At 39.4% G+C, this 23,309-nt stretch overlaps 1 protein-coding gene across 3 annotated transcripts in view; it reads left to right on the forward strand.

Moving 5' to 3' along the window:
- The window catches only part of ATAD2B (ATPase family AAA domain containing 2B), an 88,029-nt gene that overhangs the window by 31,612 nt on the left and 33,108 nt on the right, over positions 1-23,309 (forward strand). For 2 of the 3 annotated variants that reach the window (XM_065055768.1, XM_065055769.1), the window contains exons 10-21: positions 412-523; positions 1,930-2,045; positions 2,738-2,912; positions 3,686-3,774; positions 5,852-6,011; positions 6,944-7,034; positions 12,566-12,877; positions 17,361-17,493; positions 19,696-19,882; positions 20,518-20,703; positions 21,306-21,441; positions 21,763-21,959. In XM_065055768.1, coding sequence (XP_064911840.1) covers positions 412-523; positions 1,930-2,045; positions 2,738-2,912; positions 3,686-3,774; positions 5,852-6,011; positions 6,944-7,034; positions 12,566-12,877; positions 17,361-17,493; positions 19,696-19,882; positions 20,518-20,703; positions 21,306-21,441; positions 21,763-21,959 — 1,894 coding nt within the window. The remainder of the gene's footprint in view (positions 1-411; positions 524-1,929; positions 2,046-2,737; positions 2,913-3,685; positions 3,775-5,851; positions 6,012-6,943; positions 7,035-12,565; positions 12,878-17,360; positions 17,494-19,695; positions 19,883-20,517; positions 20,704-21,305; positions 21,442-21,762; positions 21,960-23,309) is intronic. The other variant, XM_065055770.1, reaches the window with a different exon arrangement.

Genomic DNA, 23,309 nt, shown 5'->3' on the forward strand with positions numbered 1-23,309 from the left:
AAGAAATATTTTTATTTCCTTTCTTTGGAGCTATATTGTTAAAAATGTTATTTTCTTTGTTCTGTTAATACTTTTCTTCCCACACTGAAATTATCCAGTTTATCACTGCTGGTTGAGAGTGTCCTGTTCTTCTGGTCAATATTGTATCTTTTGTGTTTAATTAAAATAGTCTGTTCACACTAGTTCTCCAGACTGAAATATTTGTATATATGCATAAAACTATATTTAAGGAACTTCCAGATAAACAAGAATAATGACCACAATAAAAGGTTGGTTTGATTACCTTATCAATCCAGGATAATTCTCTATTTAGCTAGTACAAGGCATTTAATGTCTTGTTTTGTCCATTCCAGCAGAACGATCAAAACAGAACAATATTTATTTGGTGTGGGTTTTTTTGTTGTTTAACAGGTGCCTACCTTTAAACTTCAGAGCAGAAGACTTAGCCAGTGGAATTCTGCGAGAACGTGTGAAAGTTGGTGCGAGTTTGGCTGATGTTGACCCTATGATTGTTGATAAATCGGTAGGTTTTGAGAAAACTCTTCGTTTTCCTTCCCTCAATTATACAGAAGCAGAATTCACCACGGCCTCTTCTTAGAGTTGAAGTAATTTCATAATAAGCTCACTGATCTGTTTGATTTTTTTTTTTTCCAAAGCTGTTGTCTGTTTATTCCTTTGGACTACAGAGCATTTGCTTTTGGCCTGTGAATAATCAACAGGCTGCGTACATCTTAGCAGTGCAGGGGAAAGGGACCTGGGGGTCCTGGTGGACAACAGGATGACCATGAGCCAGCACTGTGCCCTGGTGGCCAGGAAGGCCAATGGTACCTGGGGTGTATTAGAAGGGGGGTGGTTAGTAGGTCCAGAGAGGTTCCCCTTCCCCTCTACTCTGCCCTGGTGAGACCACACCTGGAATATTGTGTCCAGTTCTGGGCCTCTCAGTTCCAGAAGGACAGGGAACTGCTGGAGAGGGTCCAGCGTAGGGCAACAAAGATGCTGAAGGGAGTGGAGCACCTCCCTTATGAGGAAAGGCTGAGGGAGCTGGGGCTCTTTAGCTTGGAGGAGAGGAGACTGTTTACAAATATCTAAAGGGTGAGTGTCATGAGGATGGAGCCAGGCTCTTCTCGGTGACAACCAATGATAGGACAAGGGGTCATGGGTTCAAACTGGAACACAAGAGGTTCCACTTAAATATGAGAAGAAACTTTTTCTCAGTGAGGGTGACAGACACTGGAACAGGCTGCCCAGGGGGGTTGTGGAGTCTCCTACTCTGGAGACATTCAGAACCCACCTGGACACCTTCCTTTGTAACCTCATCTGGGTGTTCCTGCTCTGGCAGGGGGATTGGACTGGATGAGCTTTCGAGATCCCTTCCAATCCCCGACATTCTGTGATTCTGTGATCTTGTAAATAAGCCAAAATATCAATTGCCTAACCACATTTCTTGGTTTAGATTCAGTTTGTGATTACTTGTAATAGTAGAAGCTGGGATATGCTGGGCAGTGTAGAAAACTGAAGTACTGACCAGCTGAGTTGGTCATCTCAGAGCTGACTCTCTGGGTGTTGTGTCTGTGCAGAAACAATTGTTTATAGCTTAGGAAACTTTAGCTTATGGTATGTTTTGTGCAGAAGCTGCTGAATTATTACTAGGTTGGAACTATTTTCTAGAAGTACTTGGACTATATACATGTTATGTTGAGCCTGAGCTTAAAAACGCTCTCTGACTAAGGCTGGGTCTCTGTAGATGTCCAGGCATCCCTGGTGTGGTTAACTTGCGATCCAGAGAAATCTCTGTGTCAAAATTCAGGGAACTCTTCTTGATCAATGCCATGATGTTTGTAATTTGTTTTCAGATATGTTATGCTATAAGTAAAGGTACTTTTGTGGAAAGCTTTTACAAGACACGCTTTGTTTTTTTCTTTTTCTAAGGTGCGTTTTGATAGTATAGGTGGATTGAGCCATCATATCCTTGCACTTAAGGAAATGGTAGTGTTTCCTCTTCTTTATCCAGAAGTGTTTGAAAAATTCAAAATTCAGCCACCAAGGTAAGTGTGTTTACTCTCATTGTTGTATTTTCATTTTATTAAGCTCTAAAGAATGCTTCACTTAAATATATAGGAGATTTATTCTTTCCCTGAAGTATTTACAGTTCGAATAGACTTAGATGTTTGCTACCCTGCTTGTCTATTAGAATGTAATAAGCGTGATGAAGAGTTACAAAAATCTAGTTTATTGTGGTAGGAAGGTGAACTGTGATTTGGTCAAAGAAAGAATTCTCAAGTGTTGTATTAAGTAGTACCTTGCCTTTTTTCCGTTATGTTATCAAATATTTTACTAAATCAAGCTAAATGCTGATGTTTTTTTGATAGAAATAATCTTGATAATGTTATATTATGGTTTTAATATTAATCAGGCATCTTGATGCATGATGTAAATGGGTGCACATTAAGTAAATTGAAGCTGATTCAAGTATTATCTAAGATTTTATATTTGAGGAGGTATTTAACAATCCTTTGGGAGCTTGATATACCTTTGATTAATGTTCTCTACAAAGCAAAGATTTACTTATTTGAAAGCATAAAACATTAGATTTTATGAAATAATGTTCAATACACTAAATAATAATACTAGAACTTAAGTCTTCTCCAGGCTCCCTGTCTTCATTATAAAATTTGACTTGGAGTTTTTCAGGAGACATAAAATAAGTTTGTGACTGTGTTGATCCATTTATCTTCAGGGGCTGTTTATTCTATGGTCCTCCTGGAACAGGTAAAACCTTGGTAGCTAGAGCTCTAGCTAATGAATGCAGTCAAGGAGACAAAAAGGTGGCTTTCTTTATGAGGAAAGGAGCAGACTGTCTCAGTAAGTGGGTCGGTGAATCCGAACGGCAGCTTCGACTCCTTTTTGATCAGGTTAGAAGAAAATATGTATTTTTTTTCGTATCATTTCTCTGTATGTTGTTTTCTTGGGTGTTCTAGACCTCCAAAATTATTTGCAATTGAAATGAAATACCTGTAAGTTTCCATAGATTGGGCAGAATTTGTCCATATTATATCTTTAGGCGAATAAGTAGAAGAATGCTGAGAACAGTTCTTCTTGCTCTGGAAACTAAGAAGTCTCTTGACTTGTCCATTAATGTGGCAGACAAAGTCATTTGAGTACAAATTGTTAAAAATATTTAAATCAGCAAGTTTGAATTTGACTGGCACGTTCAAGATAAATGCTATGTAGAGGAGGATGCATCTGTTGGGTGTATATTTTAGTATCCTTATTTGACTTGGCAAATGATGGACAGAAGGGAGCGTCACATAAAGCAGTGAAATGTAATTGCTCAAAAAAACCTATTTTCAGACACAGTTGTCTAAACAAATGGGTTGTGAGCAGCTAAGATACTGTTTTCTATAGCTGAGTATGAGGTGTCTCAGCTTTTGAATCTCTCCAGCACACAGTAAAACTGGTACGCTGGTGCCATCTTGCTTATTCAAAGGAGAATGCAGTCTTTTGCTTTGTCTGAAACACTCCTGTAGTTGAAAATTCAGTTTTGTTTTCAGACTGCACGCTTTTAAATAAAGGTATCTTAGTATATGTTTTATTTCAGCATGTTAATGCTTTGTGATAAAAACTGTTTTCAATGTTAATAGATACATTATGAATTAACAGTGATTTTTTTTCTTTTGCATACTAGGCATACTTGATGAGACCCTCTATAATCTTTTTTGATGAAATAGATGGCTTGGCTCCAGTCCGTTCTAGTAGACAAGATCAGATTCACAGGTAATATTTCTCATATGCTAGCATTATCTTGGAATATGCTACATAATCTTGGTCAACTCTTAAGTGTAATTTTACTCAGTTCCCAAGAGAGGTTTTAACTTTTGCATAAACACACTTAAGCTAGAAGGGACAGGTTGAGTTGTTTTGATGTCAAAAGTCATATTTTCAGTGCTTCAGACAAACTGTGATTTGCTGGGAATTGACTTGTAGTGGTGATCACCCTTCAGCCACATTATTAACTTCTAGATTTCCACAGCCTCACCTTTGCTTGCTGTTTTTGTATGAACAGATTTCTCCTTACCGGTCTAATAAAATAACCAGCTGCAAAAAAAAAAATAAAAAAATTCTAAAATGATGAATTGTAATGTTCCATGACCGAACTGGACACCCCTATAATTCTTATTCTGCATGATGTGGTGTACAAACTTATATTGTTCATATTGGACTGCAAACTGGCTGAAGGGAAGAAACCAGAGGGTCGTGGTCAATGGGGTGGAGTCCAGTTGGAGGCCAGTATCTAGTGCAGTGCCTCAGGGGTCAGTACTGGGGCCTATATTATTCAATATATTCATCAACGATTTAGACGAGGGAATAGAGTGCACTATCAGCAGGTTTGCTGATGACACCAAGCTGGGAGGAGTGGCTGACACACCAGAGGCTGTGCTGCCATCCAGAGACCTGGACAGGCTGGAGAGATGGGCAGGGAAAAATTTAATGAAATGTAGCAAGGGCAAGTGTAGAGTCTTGCATCTGGGTAGGAACAACCCCAGGTTCCAGTGTAAGTTGGGGAATGACCCATTAGAGAACAGTGTAGGGGAAAGGGACCTGGGGGTCCTGGTGGACAGCAGGATGACCATGAGCCAGCACTGTGCCCTTGTGGCCAGGAAGGCCAATGGTACCTGGGGTGTATTAGAAGGGGGGTGGTTAGTAGATCGAGAGAGGTTCCCCTTCCCCTCTACTCCGCCCTGGTGAGACCACACCTGGAATATTGTGTCCAGTTCTGGGCCCCTCAGTTCCAGAAGGACAGGGAACTGCTGGAGAGAGTCCAGCGCAGGGCAACAAAGATGATGAAGGGAGTGGAGCATCTCTCTTATGAGGAAAGGCTGAGGGAGCTGGGGTTCTTTGGTTTGGAGAAGAGGAGACTGAGGGGTGACCTCATTGATGCTTACAGATACATAAAGGGTGAGTGTCAGGAGGATGGAGCCAGGCTCTTCTCCGTGACAGCCAATGATAGGACAAGGGGTCATGGGTTCAAACTGCAACACAAGAGGTTCCACTTAAATGTGAGAAGAAACTTCTCAGTGAGGGTGACAGACACTGGAACAGGCTGCCCAGGGGGGTTGTGGAGTCTCCTACTCTGGAGACATTCAGAACCCACCTGGACACCTTCCTGTGTAACCTCATCTGGGTGTTCCTGCTCTGGCAGGGGGATTGGACTGGATGAGCTTTTGAGGTCCCTTCAAATCCCTAACTTTCTGTGATTCTGTGATATTGAGTTGCTATTGTGTCTTTTTTTTTAAAAAAAAACCCATTTTTTTGCAGCAGTTTACTGCTGGCTGAAATTTCTCCTGGCTGCTTTCAGTCTCAGTTTTGCTGTGCTTTCTATGGCACTGCACTTGTGTCTTTCATTCTATAGGTGGTGGCATTTGTGTGTCCATCTCCTTCCGCTCAAATGCTGGGGGGACAGAGGGAAATTTCGGGGTAAGGAGACGAGGAGGTTGTGAAAACATGTGGCTTTGTCTTGATGCACCTTTCATGTCCCTGGTGACACTGTTAGTGGAAGAGAACAATGAGAGCTGCAATGAATGCGTTCCTGAGCTCACGTGCCCCAAAAATTTTTAAGGAGAAGATTTGAATTTGATGTAATCTTTTCTGGAGTCATGATAAAAGTACAATATAGCTTATATCAAAAGATTCCTTCTTGCTTTGAGAGTTGAAACAGTTATTCAACCGTTTGTTTTGTTGTGTATTTTTTAAACTTAGCTTTTTGCTTTGAAATTATGAATGTCACAGTTGAAAAAGTGAAGATTCCTGCCATGTTCCCTATATTTTTTTGGTTTTTTTAAACTCTTTTTAGCTCTATAGTGTCTACTCTTCTTGCCCTCATGGATGGATTGGATAACAGAGGTGAAATAGTTGTAATTGGTGCTACAAACAGATTGGATTCTATAGATCCTGCACTCAGGAGACCTGGTCGCTTTGACAGGGAATTTCTTTTCAACTTGCCTGATCAAAAGGTAACACCTACAAAAGAGATGATTAAGAAACATTTCTAGGATCTTCAACATTTGAATGCCTGATAACCAAGCTTATGAAATAAAAATATGCATTCTTACTTTTAAGAGTGTTTAATCGTAGGAATATACTTTTAGTAAAAACACATTGTGTACATAAGTTGAATACAACTTTGAATCTTCCGAATATAGTTAAAACTAAACAGAGGTAAATTGTTCATGTTAAATTGAATTGCTTGTCTAAAAACTGTGGGTTTTTATGGATTTGTGTAATGAGCCCTAACTATTGGTGTTTCAGAAGTTATGGTAAGAGAAAATAGCTTTAGTACCATGTAGACTGCAAAGCACATAGAAATTGGACATGTAAAGCCAGATATTATTATATTGGCAACAGGAACATTTCAGTTCCTTGTTGTAGACTTCTGTAAACTCAGCCACAGTATTTGATCACTTTATACTTAAATTTACTTTGCATATTGATAGGTGTATTTGGATTCTATAGAATTTTACAGTGAAATAGTTTTGGAATTCTTGTGTATGTACTGTGCTACTCAGCAATAAATTAGTTGGTGAGGCATTTGACATTAGAAGCTGTTAATCATAAGTGCAGCAATTAAAAATTAAATTATAGAATTATGATAATTCCTAATAGAACGCGAGTTTTGATCAGTTAATGTATAATGTTGTCAATTAGACAGCAATTAAAATGTGTAACTGTTATACGGAAAAATTACTGCTTACATATGAAATTAAAGAAGGAAAAACCTTTGCTCTTGTGTGATGTTTAAGTTCTAAGTTCTATATTATGAATCTCAGTGGCCTGTCAAAAACAGGTAAAATAAGTTTAAATTCACATGAATAAATACAATTTTTATCTGAAATATTATGAGATGGATTTGGCTTGTTAATTTTGATATCTCTCTTTTTAAAATCAGGCACGAAAGCACATTTTACAAATCCATACCAGGGATTGGAACCCCAAATTGTCAGATCCTTTCCTAGGAGAACTGGCTGAAAAATGTGTTGGTGAGTGTTATAATGTTTATGGTTTTACTATAGATGCTTTCTCTTGTGTGTAATACTTTGAAAGTTGGTTAAATGTTAAATAATATTGTTTTTACCTTTCTGGACTTCTTTCAACAACACTTATTTGTAATAACAAAATATGCTTCTGTTTTAGTAAAACAGAAAATGAGTAGCTAGTAGTCGTTTGAAAATAAAGTCACATTTCCTTTCTGAAACATCACTAGAATAGGGTGCATACTGTGAAAGAGAAGCACATTGAAGTGGGAGTTGGAATCTTTAGGTAGACTTCCCATTAAATTTGTATATTATAGAAGAGATAAGGAGACTTGGTGGTTTTTTTCTGTCTACTTATGGAGCGAAAAAGCAAAATAAGTACTTCTGTGGGATTGTTTGTTTTGTTTTTACTGAGTGGCATGTTCTCCTCTGACAGAAATCCAGCAAACTAACCAGTCTTTCTAAAGATGAGTTTTCTTCCAGATCACTAGCCCAGAACAACCCCAAAGTGTAGATGTAGTGGGGGGGGCAACAAAAGCACCACAGCATGAATACATTATAAATACCTTTGGAGCACCCAAAGACCTGCTGTACTGAATGGAGGATGGTTGTTCAGGGTAAACCTGCTGCTTAAGAGCCAATCAGAAATAAACCCTAGTATTTTTATAGTGAATTTAACAGAGGAAGTGACCCTAGAACACAAACCACAATCTCTTCTCAACAATTTGTCATCTGTCAGTCATCTGCTTGGATGAACACTGAAGTTCTCAGAAAAAGGACAGTCTCAAATATCTGTGCACTGGAATCCGTCATCAGAGAAATAAGAACTTTAAATTGAACATCAGTCCATTCAGTCAGCTACAGTACATCCGAATTATCCTCTTCATTCACAGGGACATCTCTCATCGAAGCAGCATCCCCTCTGCTTTTGATGCACAAAGACCTCAACCTCTTCTGGTGAGGAGAAAACATAACTATCCGGCCAACTCCAGTTTAAGCTTTGCCGGGTATAAGACGGCATGTGCTAAGCCCATTTCATGTAAATTCTGCTTGATTTGTGCAAAGACATGGTGCTGCTTAGTGGGAGAGAGGGGAATAAATGGGATAAACCCCACTTGTTTCTCTGAGAATTCACCATATCTTTGTGTTGAGAACACAATTACGTGTTTTAAAATTTCAACCTCTTGTAGGTTTGATTAGAAGACATTCTTTGTGCCCAGTGCTTCTTGCCAGTTCTGTGGAAAAGTCAGCTAATGAAAAGAAATACCCTTTTCTATTTTCTTTGGCTTTCCTATTGTCCAACTATTGTTCACTTGATTGTCTCCATTCTGCATTTTGGAACTTAAACATTTCCATACATCCACAACTAAAACCTTGTGACTGTTACAAGGACTTTTTTAAAACAGCTGAAGTGAGGCCGGTTCATCATCTTCATCTTGAGATTGCCTCATCATTTCTAGAACTGAAACCTGCAGCAACCGATCCTTTAAACAGACTTCCCATATTCTTTGTGGCCGTTGCAAATTGGACTCATTGGCACTCTCGTCATGTTGATACAGTGTATACTGATTTGCTTTTCCCTCTTGTATGCAGGTTTACTTTAAAAACAAAAACCCAATATCTCAACCCCCAAAACTACAACCCCCCTTCCCCAGGTAAAAGCTGCCCAGGCTCACCAGGTTTTTTGCACGTGGTTTATACCTCTCTCCAGTTCAGCAAACTTGGCAACACTACAAGCATATGGATCCTAATGAAGAAAACTGCAAAGATACTACCCAAGTAAATGACTTTGGGGAAGCAGGTGTATATGAGACTCAGAACTTCTCTTCTTTAAGATCCAAGGGTGTAATTATAAAGAAATTAAAAGGGAAAAGCCCCAGGACATGGAAAAAATTAGGCTATTTCCTGAGGGTTGATTTTTGTCCCAGCTGTTATGGATTACATACCTTTTAGGAGATTTCAATGTATGTGAGAATCAAAGAACCCGCTTCACTGAATGTGGCTGCGATGTGAAACGAAGTGAAGCAGCTTGGGGAGAGCGTGGAACTGCTCAGAAGACCACACCGATGGCTTATTAGTACCTTCAATAAGCACAATTAACCGATGGCTTATTAGTACCTTCAATAAACACAATTAATTCTGTTTTTTCTCCTTGTTGGAGATGGACCCCAGATACCTGAACTTTAAAAGTGCTTTCTTATCTCTTGTACTTACTTCATTGTTCTGAAGGAAAACTTTCTGTAGGTAGATAGTTACCTATTCACTCCGTCTTGTAGGAAACAAAACATATTAGCAACTAAAAAAAGTGTCAATTCCTCCATCTGTCGTCTTGCAGATGAATCTTTTTACAATGTAATAAGGGTTATTTAAATAGGGTTAAATAGAATTGTAAAGAAGCAAACTCATCAAGCTCAAGATGCTTGTTAAAAATGCTCTATTCTGTGCTTATTATTGCAGGAGCATTTTGTGGAAAAATGGTATCTTGTTAGTTTTCTTTCCCGTCCTAATGTAATGGTGGAGGGGGAGATCTTTGCATTAGTGCTCATGCTTTTTGCAGTTTATTTTATTTCAAAAAGCATAGTTATTTTTCATCTCTGTCATCATGCCGAGTTGTTTGCTGACTCCCTTTCCTTGCAGTCCACTTGAGGAGCTATAGGAATTGTGCTACATAAATCAGACCAGCGGTCAGGATCATTCACCTAAACGTTCAGTAGCAGCTTATAGGTTTTTTGGGGCAGATATTAGGCAAAACAAATTTTAAAGAGGACATAATTCCTGCTCAGCAGAGGTGGAAGATTGTGGCTTTAACATTTCAGTGTGTTCTTTGGAAACCTCTTTGGGAATCCACTTGTTTGCTGTGCTGCTCTTTAGAAGTTGTACTTTGAAATGGTTCAGCAGAGTGTGGTGGTGATGGGTAGAACAAAATCAGCTGCTTGACAAGAATACTTGTTTTATGCCAGTACATTTTGCCTGCCAAATTGAATATCCATTGTGAGATGCTTCAAAAGTGGAAGCAAATGCACTGAACCTAAGGTTTATATTTTAGTGTCCATTTGGGTGAGAATAACTTCAGTTTATTTACTGCTGGCATGATGCATTTTATTTTGCTTGGACAATACTCATGTTTTTCTTCCCTTAATGAGTGTACATTTACTTCTTAGAAATAAAAAGCTCTTTAATGTTTCACAAGATAGAGGATTTTTGCAGTTCTCCTGTCGCCGCAATGGATGTACAGTATGCACAAGAGAGTCCCTCAAAAAGAGACACCAATTATTACTCGTCAAATGTAATTGCTCCTGAGAAATGAAAAGTAGAAATGGAGACTAATTGTATATCTGATCACCTGAGAATTTAATTTTAAAAATAGGCTACAGGCTATTATTTCCTAATTTTGCAATTCTTTGGAGATGTACAAGCGGTGATTAAAATGACTGTTAGAAAGTGATTTTACAGCATTTATTAATAGAAAAATTGGAAAGGATATAGCTCCTGAGCTCTGAGTATTTTGTCACACAGATACTATACTAATTTTAAGGTGACAGGCAGTCAAGATGCTGAATATCTCTGGCACATCTTTGATTTAAGCTTTGGCTTATTTCCCCCCCGCCCCTCCAAGTTTTGTTTGCAGTGGACCAATTTAACTTGAAATGTGGTACTTTATATTGACAGAACAAAGCAAAATTTAGAGGAAAGACCTTGGTTTTAATTTCTGTGATGCATGTGTAGCTGTCTGATGGGTTCCACATGGTTGATGGAGTGTGCCTGCGTAATTTTGATTTCCTGATAGGGTTTAGTGAAAAAACATAAATATAACCTTAGTGCTGAAAATAATTGGTTGCGTATTCATTAATATAGTGGATGTATTTGAACACGTTTCAAATGTCACGTGTATTTAGTTCAAGGTAACTTGTGAATGTGAATTGCTATGTGCTTTTAAAATGGAAGTCACAATGTGTGCTCATCAGGTTTACACAATTATGGCTACTGACCTTTTTCTAAATTTGGAAAGCTTAGTTTAAAACTTGCAGGAGTCCGATATTTATGGTGACCTTCTATCTGTTGTGTTATTTGTTTTTTTTAATTATTTTCATGTATAGATGAGAAACTCAGGTGGAATTTGAAATCTCAGCCAATTTAAGTCATCTTTATAGCCGAAAAGTTGGTATCTCTTATTATCATCCCCCAAATTTATACATCCGAAAGATGGGGGTGGAAAGTTCTCTACCTTCCCTGTTAATTGCTTCCTTTTTTGATTTGCAACACTGTGTATGGAATCAGCTTTGTTCCTTTTTGCTGCATTGATCTGGTAAAAATGTGGCTGCGAGCAGCACTGAAGGAACATCAGAGGATCAAGGGAGAGAAACGAGGCGGTTTTGGGACTTGGTGCTGCCAAAGGACCGACGCAAAACTCGAGCAGGAAAGGTGCAAATGGTGAAAGGCCTGTTGGGGAGGAGGAAGTCTGGTTAAAACCTGTCAGAGAATAATTTAACTAAAGAAAGGATTGATTAGCTTCTATAAGCACTTTGTTGCAAACCCGTGAACTTTTATGTGGCAAATCCTCAGCACAACGCGTTTTCCTATAGTGACTATAATTCTCTAAAAGGGTTTTCCCACTGGGGTAATATTTTACCTCTTTTTGAAAGATGGAGCTGTGGTGCCACAAAATCCAGTGGCAGGTTTAATGTCTCTTGCTGAGAGAAATAGAAAATTTGAAATCTAATTCCTTGCCCTTGGGAAAAACCCCAAACCATTAGCACTGCGAAAGACACAGAGGTATTAAGTCTCTTAGTGCTTCATAATTATCAGATCTGTGTTTTTCAGTAATGATGATTAAACAATTATAAGTAGGCACCTCTGAATATTTATGAAGCTAGGCTAAATGAAAATTTTAATGCTTTTTAATATTTTTTTCTACTCTTTCGGTTATATTAGTAAAATGATGACATTCTAAGAAGTGTGAAATGCTTTCCTTGGTAGCAAAAGTTGATGTTTTTCTAGGAGTCCACAGTAGCTTTTTTAAAGTTTTCATCTGTTCCATATTCTGCTCATGAAACAGTTTTCTTTGTGCAGCTCCTGTTCTCAGTCTGTAAAAGTCGGTGATGTTCATCCAGCATAAAAAAATTACTTTGCTATTAAAAAAATGTATTCATGTAGAGATATTAAAGTAAAAAAAGGAGGAGAGGGGCCAGCCTGTTAAAATTACACGCACACTTTGGACAATATTAAGGAAGAAGAAAGCGGGATGACAGACCAACAACCCTGACTGAAAATAAACTATATATTGCACTGTGTGTTGAAAACATAAGTCACTTTAGCCTCAATGTTGAATTAATTTCTCTCCTATATTTTGAAATACCTGGATGTGATTTTTCGGTACACAACACTGTCCCTGGGTTATGACCTGACACCTGTTAGCAGATGCTTTGTGGACCTCAACAATTAAGCGTTACTGATCGTTTTTAGCTTCAGGCATGTTTGAAATCTATGTAGCACAGCAGTGCTGTTTCATGGAAGATACTTGTTTTTGTGTGCCCTAGGATACTGTGGAGCTGACATAAAAGCACTTTGCACTGAGGCTGCCTTGATTGCCCTGAGACGACGCTACCCCCAGATTTACGTGAGCAGCCAGAAGCTACAGCTTGATGTTTCTTCAGTAGTTCTCAGTGCGCAGGATTTTTACCATGCGATGCAGAACATTGTGCCTGCTTCCCAGCGTGCCGTGACTTCTTCAGGACATGCGTTATCTCCCGTGATCAGACCACTCTTGGAACGTACCTTCGCTAAGCTGCTTGAGGTTTTACACAAAGTGTTTCCTCACGCTGAATTTAGCCAGGGTGACAAAAGTGAAGGTATGTGGGTTGGGTTTTTTTCTTTCTACTTGTTGCAAATCCTGTTTCAACTTGGAAAAATTTCAGCTGTCTTTCTTGTATTGCTGGCGTTAAACCTCATGTGTATTTGGCTCAGTGTTATGTTAGAATGTAAATACAATTTGCTTGGATGTTGCTTTATTATTTTTGCTGATTCCAACTTCCTGTGGAATTTAATAAACTAACCTGTATAGACCAAGATCCCATAGGTGTGAGTCCTATCTGAAACAAAAAGACCCCCAAATAATTTACATTTTAAATGCAAGAAATAATGGGGCATAATCCTATGATGGAAAAAAAAAAGTGAGACACTGTTGCTCAGCATGTTAGGACCTGAAATTGGTGCTTGTGTCCTGAGTGTCATTAGCTGCTCCCAGTCCTTTCCTTGTTGATAGGACAAGGGGTGATGGTTTTAAACTAAAAGAGGGGAGATTCAGGCCAGACATGAGGAAGAAATTTTTACACTGAGTGTGGTGAAACACTGTCCCAGGTTGCCCAGAGAGGTGGTGGATGAACCATCCCTGGAGACATCCCAGGCCAGGCTGGACGGGGCTCTGAGCAACCTGATCTGGTGAAGATGTCCCTGCTCATGGCAGGGGTGGCACTGGATGAGCTTTGAAGGTCCCTTCCACCCCAAACTATTCTGTGATCCTATGATGGCGCAGAAGCCATTTGCAGAGGAATGCTGTGGGGAGGTTGCAGCTCAGCAGGTGAGACCATGGTCAGCTGAGATACCTGAGCCCACATTGTGGTTGTCTGCTGGTAATCATAGAACCATAGAATCATTTCAGATGGAAGAGACTCTCAGGATCATAACTTAAGTCTGGCATTAAACCATGTCCCTAAGAACCTCATCTAAATGCCTTTTAAACACCTTAAGGGATGGTGACTCCACCACTTCCTTGGACAGCGTGTTCCAAACCGTGGCAACTCTTTCCGTGAAGACTGTTTTCCTAATATCCAGTCTAAATCTCCCTCGGCGCAACCTGAGGCCATTTCCTCTTGTCCTATCACTTGCTACTCAGGAGAAGAGACCAACCCCCTCCATGCTACAACCTCCTTTCAGGCAGTTGCAGACAGTGATAAGGTCTCCCCTCAGCCTCCTGTTCTCCAGGCTGAACAGCCCCAGGTCCCTCAGCTGCTCCTCATCACACTTGTGCTCCATAACTTGTGATTCTGGAGAAGCTCCTGAGGCTTCCCTCCCTTTGAAATGACCTGATGCATCCTTGGTCCTCTGAGTTGATTCTGCTGGCTTAGTAAGTGGAGAAGCATTTGCGGTTTTGTATAGTTAGGTTTTTGCCAAATTAGTGAGTAAAATCAACTCACTAAGGGGTCAGACGTGTGCCAGAACCCCGCTGCAGTGGGAGCAATGTGAATGCATTGGGGAAAGAGGGAATAAGAAGGAATGCGACTGACTGTTTTGATTGGCAGTGAGTCAATAGGTGCTGGGATTTTTACGCCTATGTTCTCTGAGACTTACTTTAATAGCCTGGCCATTTATTGCAAGTTAAATGTTGAACAGGATACCTTGGTTTTGATACCTGCTTGTTCTGGCGTACTGTTTTCTGCTGTTCTTATCTGGGATCACCCTCACCCCCCCAACTTTGTTAATAGTACTGGTGGTTCTGTGTGATTAACTTGAAAATAGCCCAGTCATAAAGCAAATCTGTGACAGCAGTGATGTTTTTGTCATCCCTACTCCAGAGCACGTTTTCAGGCTGCAGCCCAGGCAGCTTAAGCTGATCCTCGTGCTGGCTGCTGCGGTTCCTCCAGCCCAGCTGTGCGGTTTTGCTTTATCCCTTGCACTTATTTAGTATGTCAGGCCCTTCGTTAAACCATTTTAGCCAGAGAACTCATCCAAAAATGATGTATTTTTGTCGGGTTAGTTTTCTGCTGACTGTGGGAGAGCTGGAGGTTTAAATAAGTGTTGGAGTTGGCACGAGATGGGGCCTTGGGATTGTGCGGTGGTGGGTTGGGGTGCAGATGCAGTTAGGGTCCCTCGGCTGTATTAGGCCCTCAATTATTTAAGATATTTAAGTCTCCCTATATACTATTAACATGTCGGTAATGCCCAATTTGAAGTTTGTCGCTGTTGTTGAATAACTGAGTTGGGTGTTCCTGTCTTTGTGAAGTTGTAGTTCAGAACATTTTATTTTGTTAAATTCAGAGAATAACAGAACAGTTGGGGTTGGAAGGGACCTCTGGAGATCATCCAGTCCAACCCACCTGCTACAGCAGGTTCACCAGAGCAGATCACACAGGAATGTGTCCAGGTGGGTTTGAATGTCTCCAGAGAAGGAGACTCCACAGCCTCTCTGGGCAGCCTGTAACAGGGCTCTTCTTTACATTCCCGTTTATTTCTTTCATTATTGCTAACAAAGTGAATTTGGATGCATTCATTGATTTAAATAGTAATTTTATTAGGTAACTCTACTGCTATGGCAGCTTTTCGATGTTTGTAGGCAGTTGATTTTGAAGATATAAGAACTAAGGTTTCTTTTGAAGTTTCCTCTGTACCTTAGTTTTTCTTCTTGCCCCCTTAAACCCAAGAAAATATTGAATAATAATCTTAACCTCTGTTAAAAACAGCAAAATCCACTCTCACATACAATGATTTTTAAATGTAAATATAGGTTACACACTAGAGCCTCAGTTTTTCTTGAGTTCACAGCCAGGTATGTGGCAGATGCTTACTGGTGTGCTTGCAGTCTGCAAATCTTGTTTTCTGCATGTATTTGCAGTTTGCTAATGATTCCTGTGTGTTGTAAGCAGTGGCTCAGATGCTCAAGCATCCACCACCTCTATGGGGAACCTGGGCCAGTGTTTCACCACCCTCAGTGTGAAACATTTCTTCCTCATGTCTGGCCTGAATCTCCCCTCTTCTAGTTTAAAACCATCACCCCTTGTCCTGTTGTAACAGGGCCTGATAAAATAGCTGTCCCCATCTTACAGGCCCCTTTTAAGCACTGAAAGGCCAAAATAAGGTCTCCCTGAAGCCTTCTCCAGGCTGAACACCCCAACTCTCTCAGCCTGTCCTCCCAGCAGAGCTGTTCCAGCCTCAGATCATTTCTGTGTCTCCTCTGGCCCCTCTCCAACAGGTCCATGTGTGTCCTGTGCTGAGGGCTCCAGAGCTGGACACAGAACTGCAGGTGGGGTCTCACCAGAGCGGAGCAGAGGGGCAGAATCACCTCCTCCACCTGCTGGACACGCTGCTGGTGATACAGCCCAGGATACAATTGCCCTTCTGGGCTGCAAGCGCCCATTGCCGGTTCACGTCCAATCTTTCATCCGCCAGTATCCCCAAGTCCTTCTCGGCAGGGCTGCTCTCAGACCCTTCATCCCCAACCTGTACTGGTACTGGGGGTTGCCCCGACCCAGCAGCCGTTTCTCTAAGTGGCCGTGGGCTCCTGTTGGGCTGTCTGGTTGCCCTGAGCAGCTGTGACTCCAGCTGCTCTCAGCAATGCTGTCTGTCCATCACGGAATGTTTTGTCCCTCAGGAGACCTGGCCCTGTGCTGCTTTTACTGTACAGCCGGGTGGCTGTGACCATTTTTATCCCATCCTTGCAGACTGGTTTCTCTATGGGCATGAGTGGCTTGCTTAGGGTAACATCAACTAAACTCCTTTCCTGGGGCAAATAAAGATCTTACAGCAGGTATTTTTCATTATCAAATCACAGCAGTCTACTCTGAATCCCGTTGCAGCTCTGGTAGCTGATTTATCTGTATCTGATTTTCAACTATCCGTTGCCTATTTTCTTTCAGTGCCGTATTTATATTTTTTGCAGTTGTTTGTCCCTGCAGTCTGTCTTTTAAATGTGATCATTATTGTAGTGTTCTGTTTTTGAAGGTCTGTATAGAACGTACTTCAGTTCATTATGCTACTATATTAGCAAAATAATTAAAATAGGTTAAGGTATAGTATCTGAACATGGAATGAATTGTACAGATTTGGATAAAAAGTAATTCGATATTCTTTGGCAGTTTATCAGAGGGTGGAAAACAAATTTCATAAACATATATTGTCTAGGTAGTCATGCTGAGAATAATTTTGGAAGAAGTGTACCTGTAAAAATTTGGGGCACTTAGCACAAATACATGAGTACAACATTCTAGGTAGTCTGAGGGATTACAGATTGTATAACTTTATCCTTGAAAAACCTCTAGCTGTGAAATAAAGCCAAAGGAAGCATTTCATAACAAGTTAAACATTTGTCATATTTGCGAAGTTGTTCTGCTTGATGGTTTAAAAAAAATAAATTGTGATTAGATTTCTACAATATTTAATTTGTTTTGGATTCTGAAGTAACAAGTACTTATTTTTCTGTATTCTGATGTTTAGACAATTTTAACTCATGTTTTCTACATTTGAAAATGTGTTATAATTCACATGGAAATGGTTATGTCTTGTTTGTTGTGCATGTGCTTAGAAGTGATAAGGTTCTAATTAATATGTTTCTTGGAACAGATGTACCAAGTCTAATATTAGATGATAGTGAAGATGAGAACGCTTCATCAATTTTTGAGACGAGCTGTCCCTCAGGATCACCAAAGAAACAGTCATCAGCTGCTATACATAAACCCTACCTTCATTTTACAATGTGAGTGTTTCTCCAAATGCATATAACCAAATAGATAAAACTGTTCAGTTCTCACACTGGGACAGGTAACGAAGATGATCTTTTGCTTTGTGGTGGCAATAGTGTTCTGTAATAGAAACATGTGAGTGTCCAGACAAGAATTGTGAATGGTCCTTGGAAAGACCGCATCCTGGATATAGTCGTCAGAAATACTTTGGAACAACAAGTGTAGCTTTGAAGTGAGGATGTTAACAGCAATTCTAATGGTAATTCTAACAAGCCCAAGTTTAAGAACTAGGAAGAGAAGTGTGTAGGAATATTTTGGAGGGATTGTTTGCTTTTTCTTTGTCTAAAGTATTCTTGAGCTTCAGTGTATGCGGCTTTTTGGATGCATTATATATTTAATGCATTCAGCATTTCTAACATCTCGTTTCCATTGTTTTTCATGGAAAGTTTTTGGAAAATGGGAATTTCAAAAGCGTGAAATTTGGTTGAGTCTTTTCTGCATGATTTGGACTGGCTACAGTAATTAACAAAATAACTAACCTTTTATTCTGTGTTAAGACTAGTTTTAGGGTGCTTTATGTGATGAGTTCTGCAAGGAGTTTGCTGAATAAAGAAAATGAAGTTAGGAAAGCTGTTCAGTAGTAGTACTGTTTAGTAGAGCCATCTTGTGGAAAACTGCTTACATTTTTGTGCTGAAGAGTGATGCCAGAACAGCATTTATGGAACATTAAGCTAAAAAGTAAGGATTTAAGTTCAAATAGTTGGAGGTACACAGTCAAGTATTTTAATGCTGAACTTAAACTTTAGTTATGAGGGTGGAAGAAGGAACCCAAAATCAAAATGATACACATCTGTGGGGATATGTGTCTAAATAAAAGGAATTTAAAGAGTGTGTTTATTTTTGTGAAGTGTGTAAGCATCCCTTCATCTATATTTTGAGTAATTGTATTGCTGTCTGTGTGTGCGACCAGCGGAACTGAAATCCAAAGGTCAGCAACGTTCATAGCTGTTAAAAATTATTTAACCTGAAATAAAACCAGCCAGTCTTGTTTCACTGCCCGAGCTGATTGACGTGCAGGTAAAAGTGCCTTCATGAGAGAAAACGCAAATTAATTGAAAAACTTTCTTGTTTCAGAATGAATTTTCTTTACATGGAAAAGAATTTTAATGGGAACAACTAATGCTTCTCTCTTCACATCTTGCTTGTTGCCAAAACAGGGCGAAAACCCACAAAACAAGCACAAAAGCTCAAAAATCCTTGTATGGGGTCATTAGGATTTATTCTCAACAGCAAAAAAACAAGTTTGCCTTTGCAGTTTTTCATTTAAAATCTTCTCTCTGGAAATCTGCTGAATAGAAGTGTATCGATATGCTAGAATAGAATGTTTTAGTGATTTTATTCAATTCTAGTTCATGCCGTATTTCTTAAAGTATTGAGATGTTAGGTGGTTCTTGGCACCTGGGGTGGCACTTCAAGGGATGAGTGGATTGACCTGGGATTCCTGAGGCTGCTGAAAAGATGCTTTAGTAGTTAGGACTGAACTGGATGTGATTAAATAGATGGACTTTCGGTGAAGGTATTAAGTCTTTTTGTATGATCAAGGAATTGATTTTGAATAAACCGGTTATAATAAAAATTTTGATGAATTTAATATGTGCATTGCTTTGCACAGATGAGTTTGAATCACTCATCACTTTCTATGATTACCTGAAGGGAAGTTCTAGCCAGGTGGGGATTGGTCTCTTCTCCCAGGCAGTCAGCAATAGGACAAGGGGGCATGGGCTTCAACTCTGCCAGGGGAAATTTAGGCTGGATATTAGAAAGAAATTCATTGCAGAGAGCGTGGTCAGGCATTGGAATGGCTGCCCAGGGAGGTGCTGGACTCACCGTCCCTGAAGGTTTTTAAACTGAGATTGGACATGGCACTTAGTGCCATGATCTAGTAAACGGACTAGAGTTGGACCAAGGGTTGGACTTGATGATCTCTGAGGTCTTTTCCAACCCAGTCGATTCTGTGATTCTGTGTGAATTAAATTGTTGCGAAATCATAGAACAAAGCTTGAGCTGTTGAGACGTGGAGTAGTGTTGAGGTCGCTGAATTTTTTTAGGCCATTACCCGTTTCAGAAAGTCTTTTGGTTTCTAAAATATTATATATATCCATCCAATGTTAAGATATGCCTATTAATTGTATTTTGTAACTGTTATTCTGTCGCAGGTCAGCTTATCACCAGCCAACCTCGTACAGACCAAGGTTACTGCTCTCTGGAGAGAGAGGTTCGGGTCAGACTTCGCACCTCGCTCCGGCGCTATTGCACACTCTGGAAAAATTCTCTGTACACAGGCTAGATCTGCCAGCACTTTATTCAGTCAGTGCCAAAACGCCTGAAGAATCATGTGCACAGGTGACTTTTCGGTTTCTCTTGTAATGAGTTAATTCTGTAATTCTGGCACAGGTTGGTTGCATCAATATAAAGGCAGCTAAATGGAATGGTACTTAAAAGCCAGATTTTCATAGGCTCTTTCTATTTTCATGTTTAGAAGGTCATGGAGTTCTTTCTGCTGCCTGTGAAAGTAATTACATTTTCAACTGCCACCTCAGTCACATTTGTTATTTGGTTCCTGGTATTCATTTTATTAGCTTGTGTATGAGTTGATGTGCTGTGGTTCTAGGTTCAATTACTTAGTTTTAAACATTTTAGATTTCGGAACAGCTTGTGGTGGATTGTGCATGAATTGCAAACCTGTTTAATTTTGGTCTTGATTTTTCAGTCTTAACAAGTTTTAAAAATATGTATGATGAGCAGTTGTTTTGTAGTCTCCCCAGCCACATTGTTGTAAAATAATTGAATTATACAGATAACAGTCACAAGCGCTTGTTTAAAAAGCTTTTATCATTAGATAATTGTATTTTACTGGAATATTTGTATATAAAATACCACAAATGTGTGTAGTTTCCTATTCCACAAGAATTTTGTTACTCACAAATGATAACAACAGTTAGTTTCTCTGTTTAAATACCGTTGTTTCTTTTAATTAGATCTTTCGTGAAGCTCGAAGAACAGTACCAAGTATTGTTTACATGCCTCATATTGGTGATTGGTGGGAAGCTGTCAGTGAAACTGTGAGAGCTACTTTTCTAACTTTGCTGCAAGATATACCATCTTTCTCCCCTATATTTCTACTGTCTACCTCCGAGTCCATGTATAGTGAATTGCCTGAAGAGGTAAGTTTATTGCAGAAGGCGGCGTTGTCAGGGAGCAGTGTGCTCTTCAAAATGTTTTGATATGTAAAATCATTCTCCATTGCAGTGGTTTTTGAACTTAAAATAGGTCAAATTGAAAATGTAACGCTAATTAAGTGTTTGTAATTTTCTTTAATGAGGGATGATCCTACGTATTTCTGATTTTTATAATCTCCACTCATTTTGTCAGTTGCCCATTTTGACAAATTACTCCAGTGTAATTAAATGCAGATTTAGTCTAAAGGCCTTACCTTTAGCTCCACATCTTCTAAGGTTTAGGATGAGGTTCTTATTCATTCTTTGCAACATATTATTAATTTTTTTTTTCTCCTGCCCTTTATCTTCTCTTCAATGTAGAGATGGCCATTGTTAAGATGATGGGATACTACAAGTCTATTTATTATAGCAAATTCAGTGAGAATTACATGTATTTGCTTTTCCTAGGCTTTGTACACAGCTTTGTGTGGAGTTTGCCATCTTCTGTAGCTAATTTTGAAAAGTTTGTGACTAGTGTTTAAATATGGTCATTAATAATGTATTTTTGAGTGGATGCTCAATTTTCCTGTGTCTGTTTGGTTTTTTAGGTGAAATGTATTTTCAGAATCCAGTATGAAGAGGTTTTTTATATTCAAAGACCAAGTGAAGAAGACAGATTGCGATTTTTCAGAGGCTTAATTCTTGATGAGGCAGCAATGCCCCCACCAAGAAGGAAACAGGCTGGTAAACTAAGTTACAGTAAACCCAATAATAATAATTGATCTGAATGTTTTCTTTTGTGATATTTCCCTTTTTCACAAGGTGTGGGTAAATGACACTCAGTATAATTAGTATTTGGCAGTGCTAATGAGTGCCCAGAAGAAATTTTGTGCATTACATTTATCAGCTTTGGAAAACGGAGAGCTGTGGGGTTGAGAACACAATGATGGTTAGATTGATAAGGCAGATTAAATATACCGTAAAATTTGGAGTGGCTTAATCCCAAGAGCCCCTGTGCTGTTAATATTTATTTCCATTGTCTGACTTCCTGTTTTTTTTCCCTAGCTCTTCGTGCTCTGGAAGTTCTTCCTCTTGCACTGCCGTGTCCTGCCCGTGAGCTGTCGGAAGCAGAAAAACAGCGGATGGAGGACCAGGAAGAGAACACGTTGCGAGAGCTGCGGTTGTTTCTCAGGGACGTTACCAAGAGGCTGGCGACAGACAAACGCTTTAACATCTTCAGCAAACCGGTGGATATTGAAGAGGTCTTGTTTCAGTAACGTGCAAACAATGAAGTTGAAACTAGTAGAAAAAGAATAGAAATTAAAGCAAGGAAGTCGATAAGTTAATAAGAAAAATAGATGTTTGATCCATGATCATTCTAATCTAAAATGCTAATTTTTAGCTGGTGAGGTAGTCACAGCCTTGCATGGAGGGTGTTGATCTCTTCTCCCAAGTAGCAAGTGATAGGACAATAGGGAATGGCCTCAAGTTGCACCAGGGGCGGTTTAGATTGGATATTAGGAAAAAATTCTTCCTGGAAAGGGTTGTCAGGCATTGGAACAGGCTGCCCAGGGAAGTGGTGGAGTCACCAGCCCTGAAGGGGTTTAAAAGGCACATAGAAGAGGTTCTTAGGGACATGGTTTAGTGCCAGAGTTAGTTTATACTTGGACTCGATGATCCTGAGGGTCTTTTCCAACCAAAGTGATTCCATGATCTGTGATACAAGGAGTGGAGCGTGTTCTTTGGCTATACCAGTGACCTGTTGAAAAACCTTGTGCATTGCTGACAATTTTATAACTGAAATCAGCATTTAAAATGCCATCACTCCTATCCCTACCAGTGCTCTTTTAAGTATTTGAAACCATAAATATAATTCTTTAATGAAAGCTTTTACAGCATTTAAGCACAGGCACGGTAATATTGGAAAAGTGATCCGTGTTCTGTATTGTATCAAGCATTAATAGTATTGCTGAATAATTTCAGCAGTAATGCTTGTGGCTGCCATGAATCACAGTGGTAGCGCATTATAAGGCATTAACTGGTCGATTATTGAGTGTGCACGCCTCAACTGATGAGACAGGTTGATCTGCAAATGTGTTTTCAGGTGCTGGTGTATGAATAGGTTTGTGTTTGGCCTGACTTTGAGATCAAATGCTGGCCCTCTGCAGGCTTGCTAATTAAAAAAAATAAAAGCTTAATTGCTTGTGGAGAGAAGCATCTCTTTCGGAAGACATAATAGTTGAATATGGGACATTGGAGAAAGCAGATTTGCAGTCTTAAATTCCATGCAGGATGGTACAGGCATCTTTTATAGACCAATGCATTCCCATCTTCGTTTGAGATTTTCATAGTGTTCTGTAACTGACTGCTTTTGAAAGACTGATAATAGCTCTTTAACCTGGCAGCTTACAGTGTGAGCATGGTCTGAGCAGCAACTTTGATTTTTTTATGTTAGTTTGTTTTTGTTTTGTTTTTTTTTTTTTTAATTAAACTGCTTGGGAGGTCCATTTTTATAGGAAACTTAATATTCACAGTAAAAGCAGTTTCTTCACCCCAAGAACTTGCAGTGTAAACTTACATGAATAAGAGCACGTAAAGAGAGAATAAATCAC

Source organism: Columba livia, chromosome 3 (genome assembly GCF_036013475.1).
Source record: "Columba livia isolate bColLiv1 breed racing homer chromosome 3, bColLiv1.pat.W.v2, whole genome shotgun sequence".
Classification (NCBI taxonomy): Eukaryota; Metazoa; Chordata; class Aves; order Columbiformes; family Columbidae; genus Columba; species Columba livia.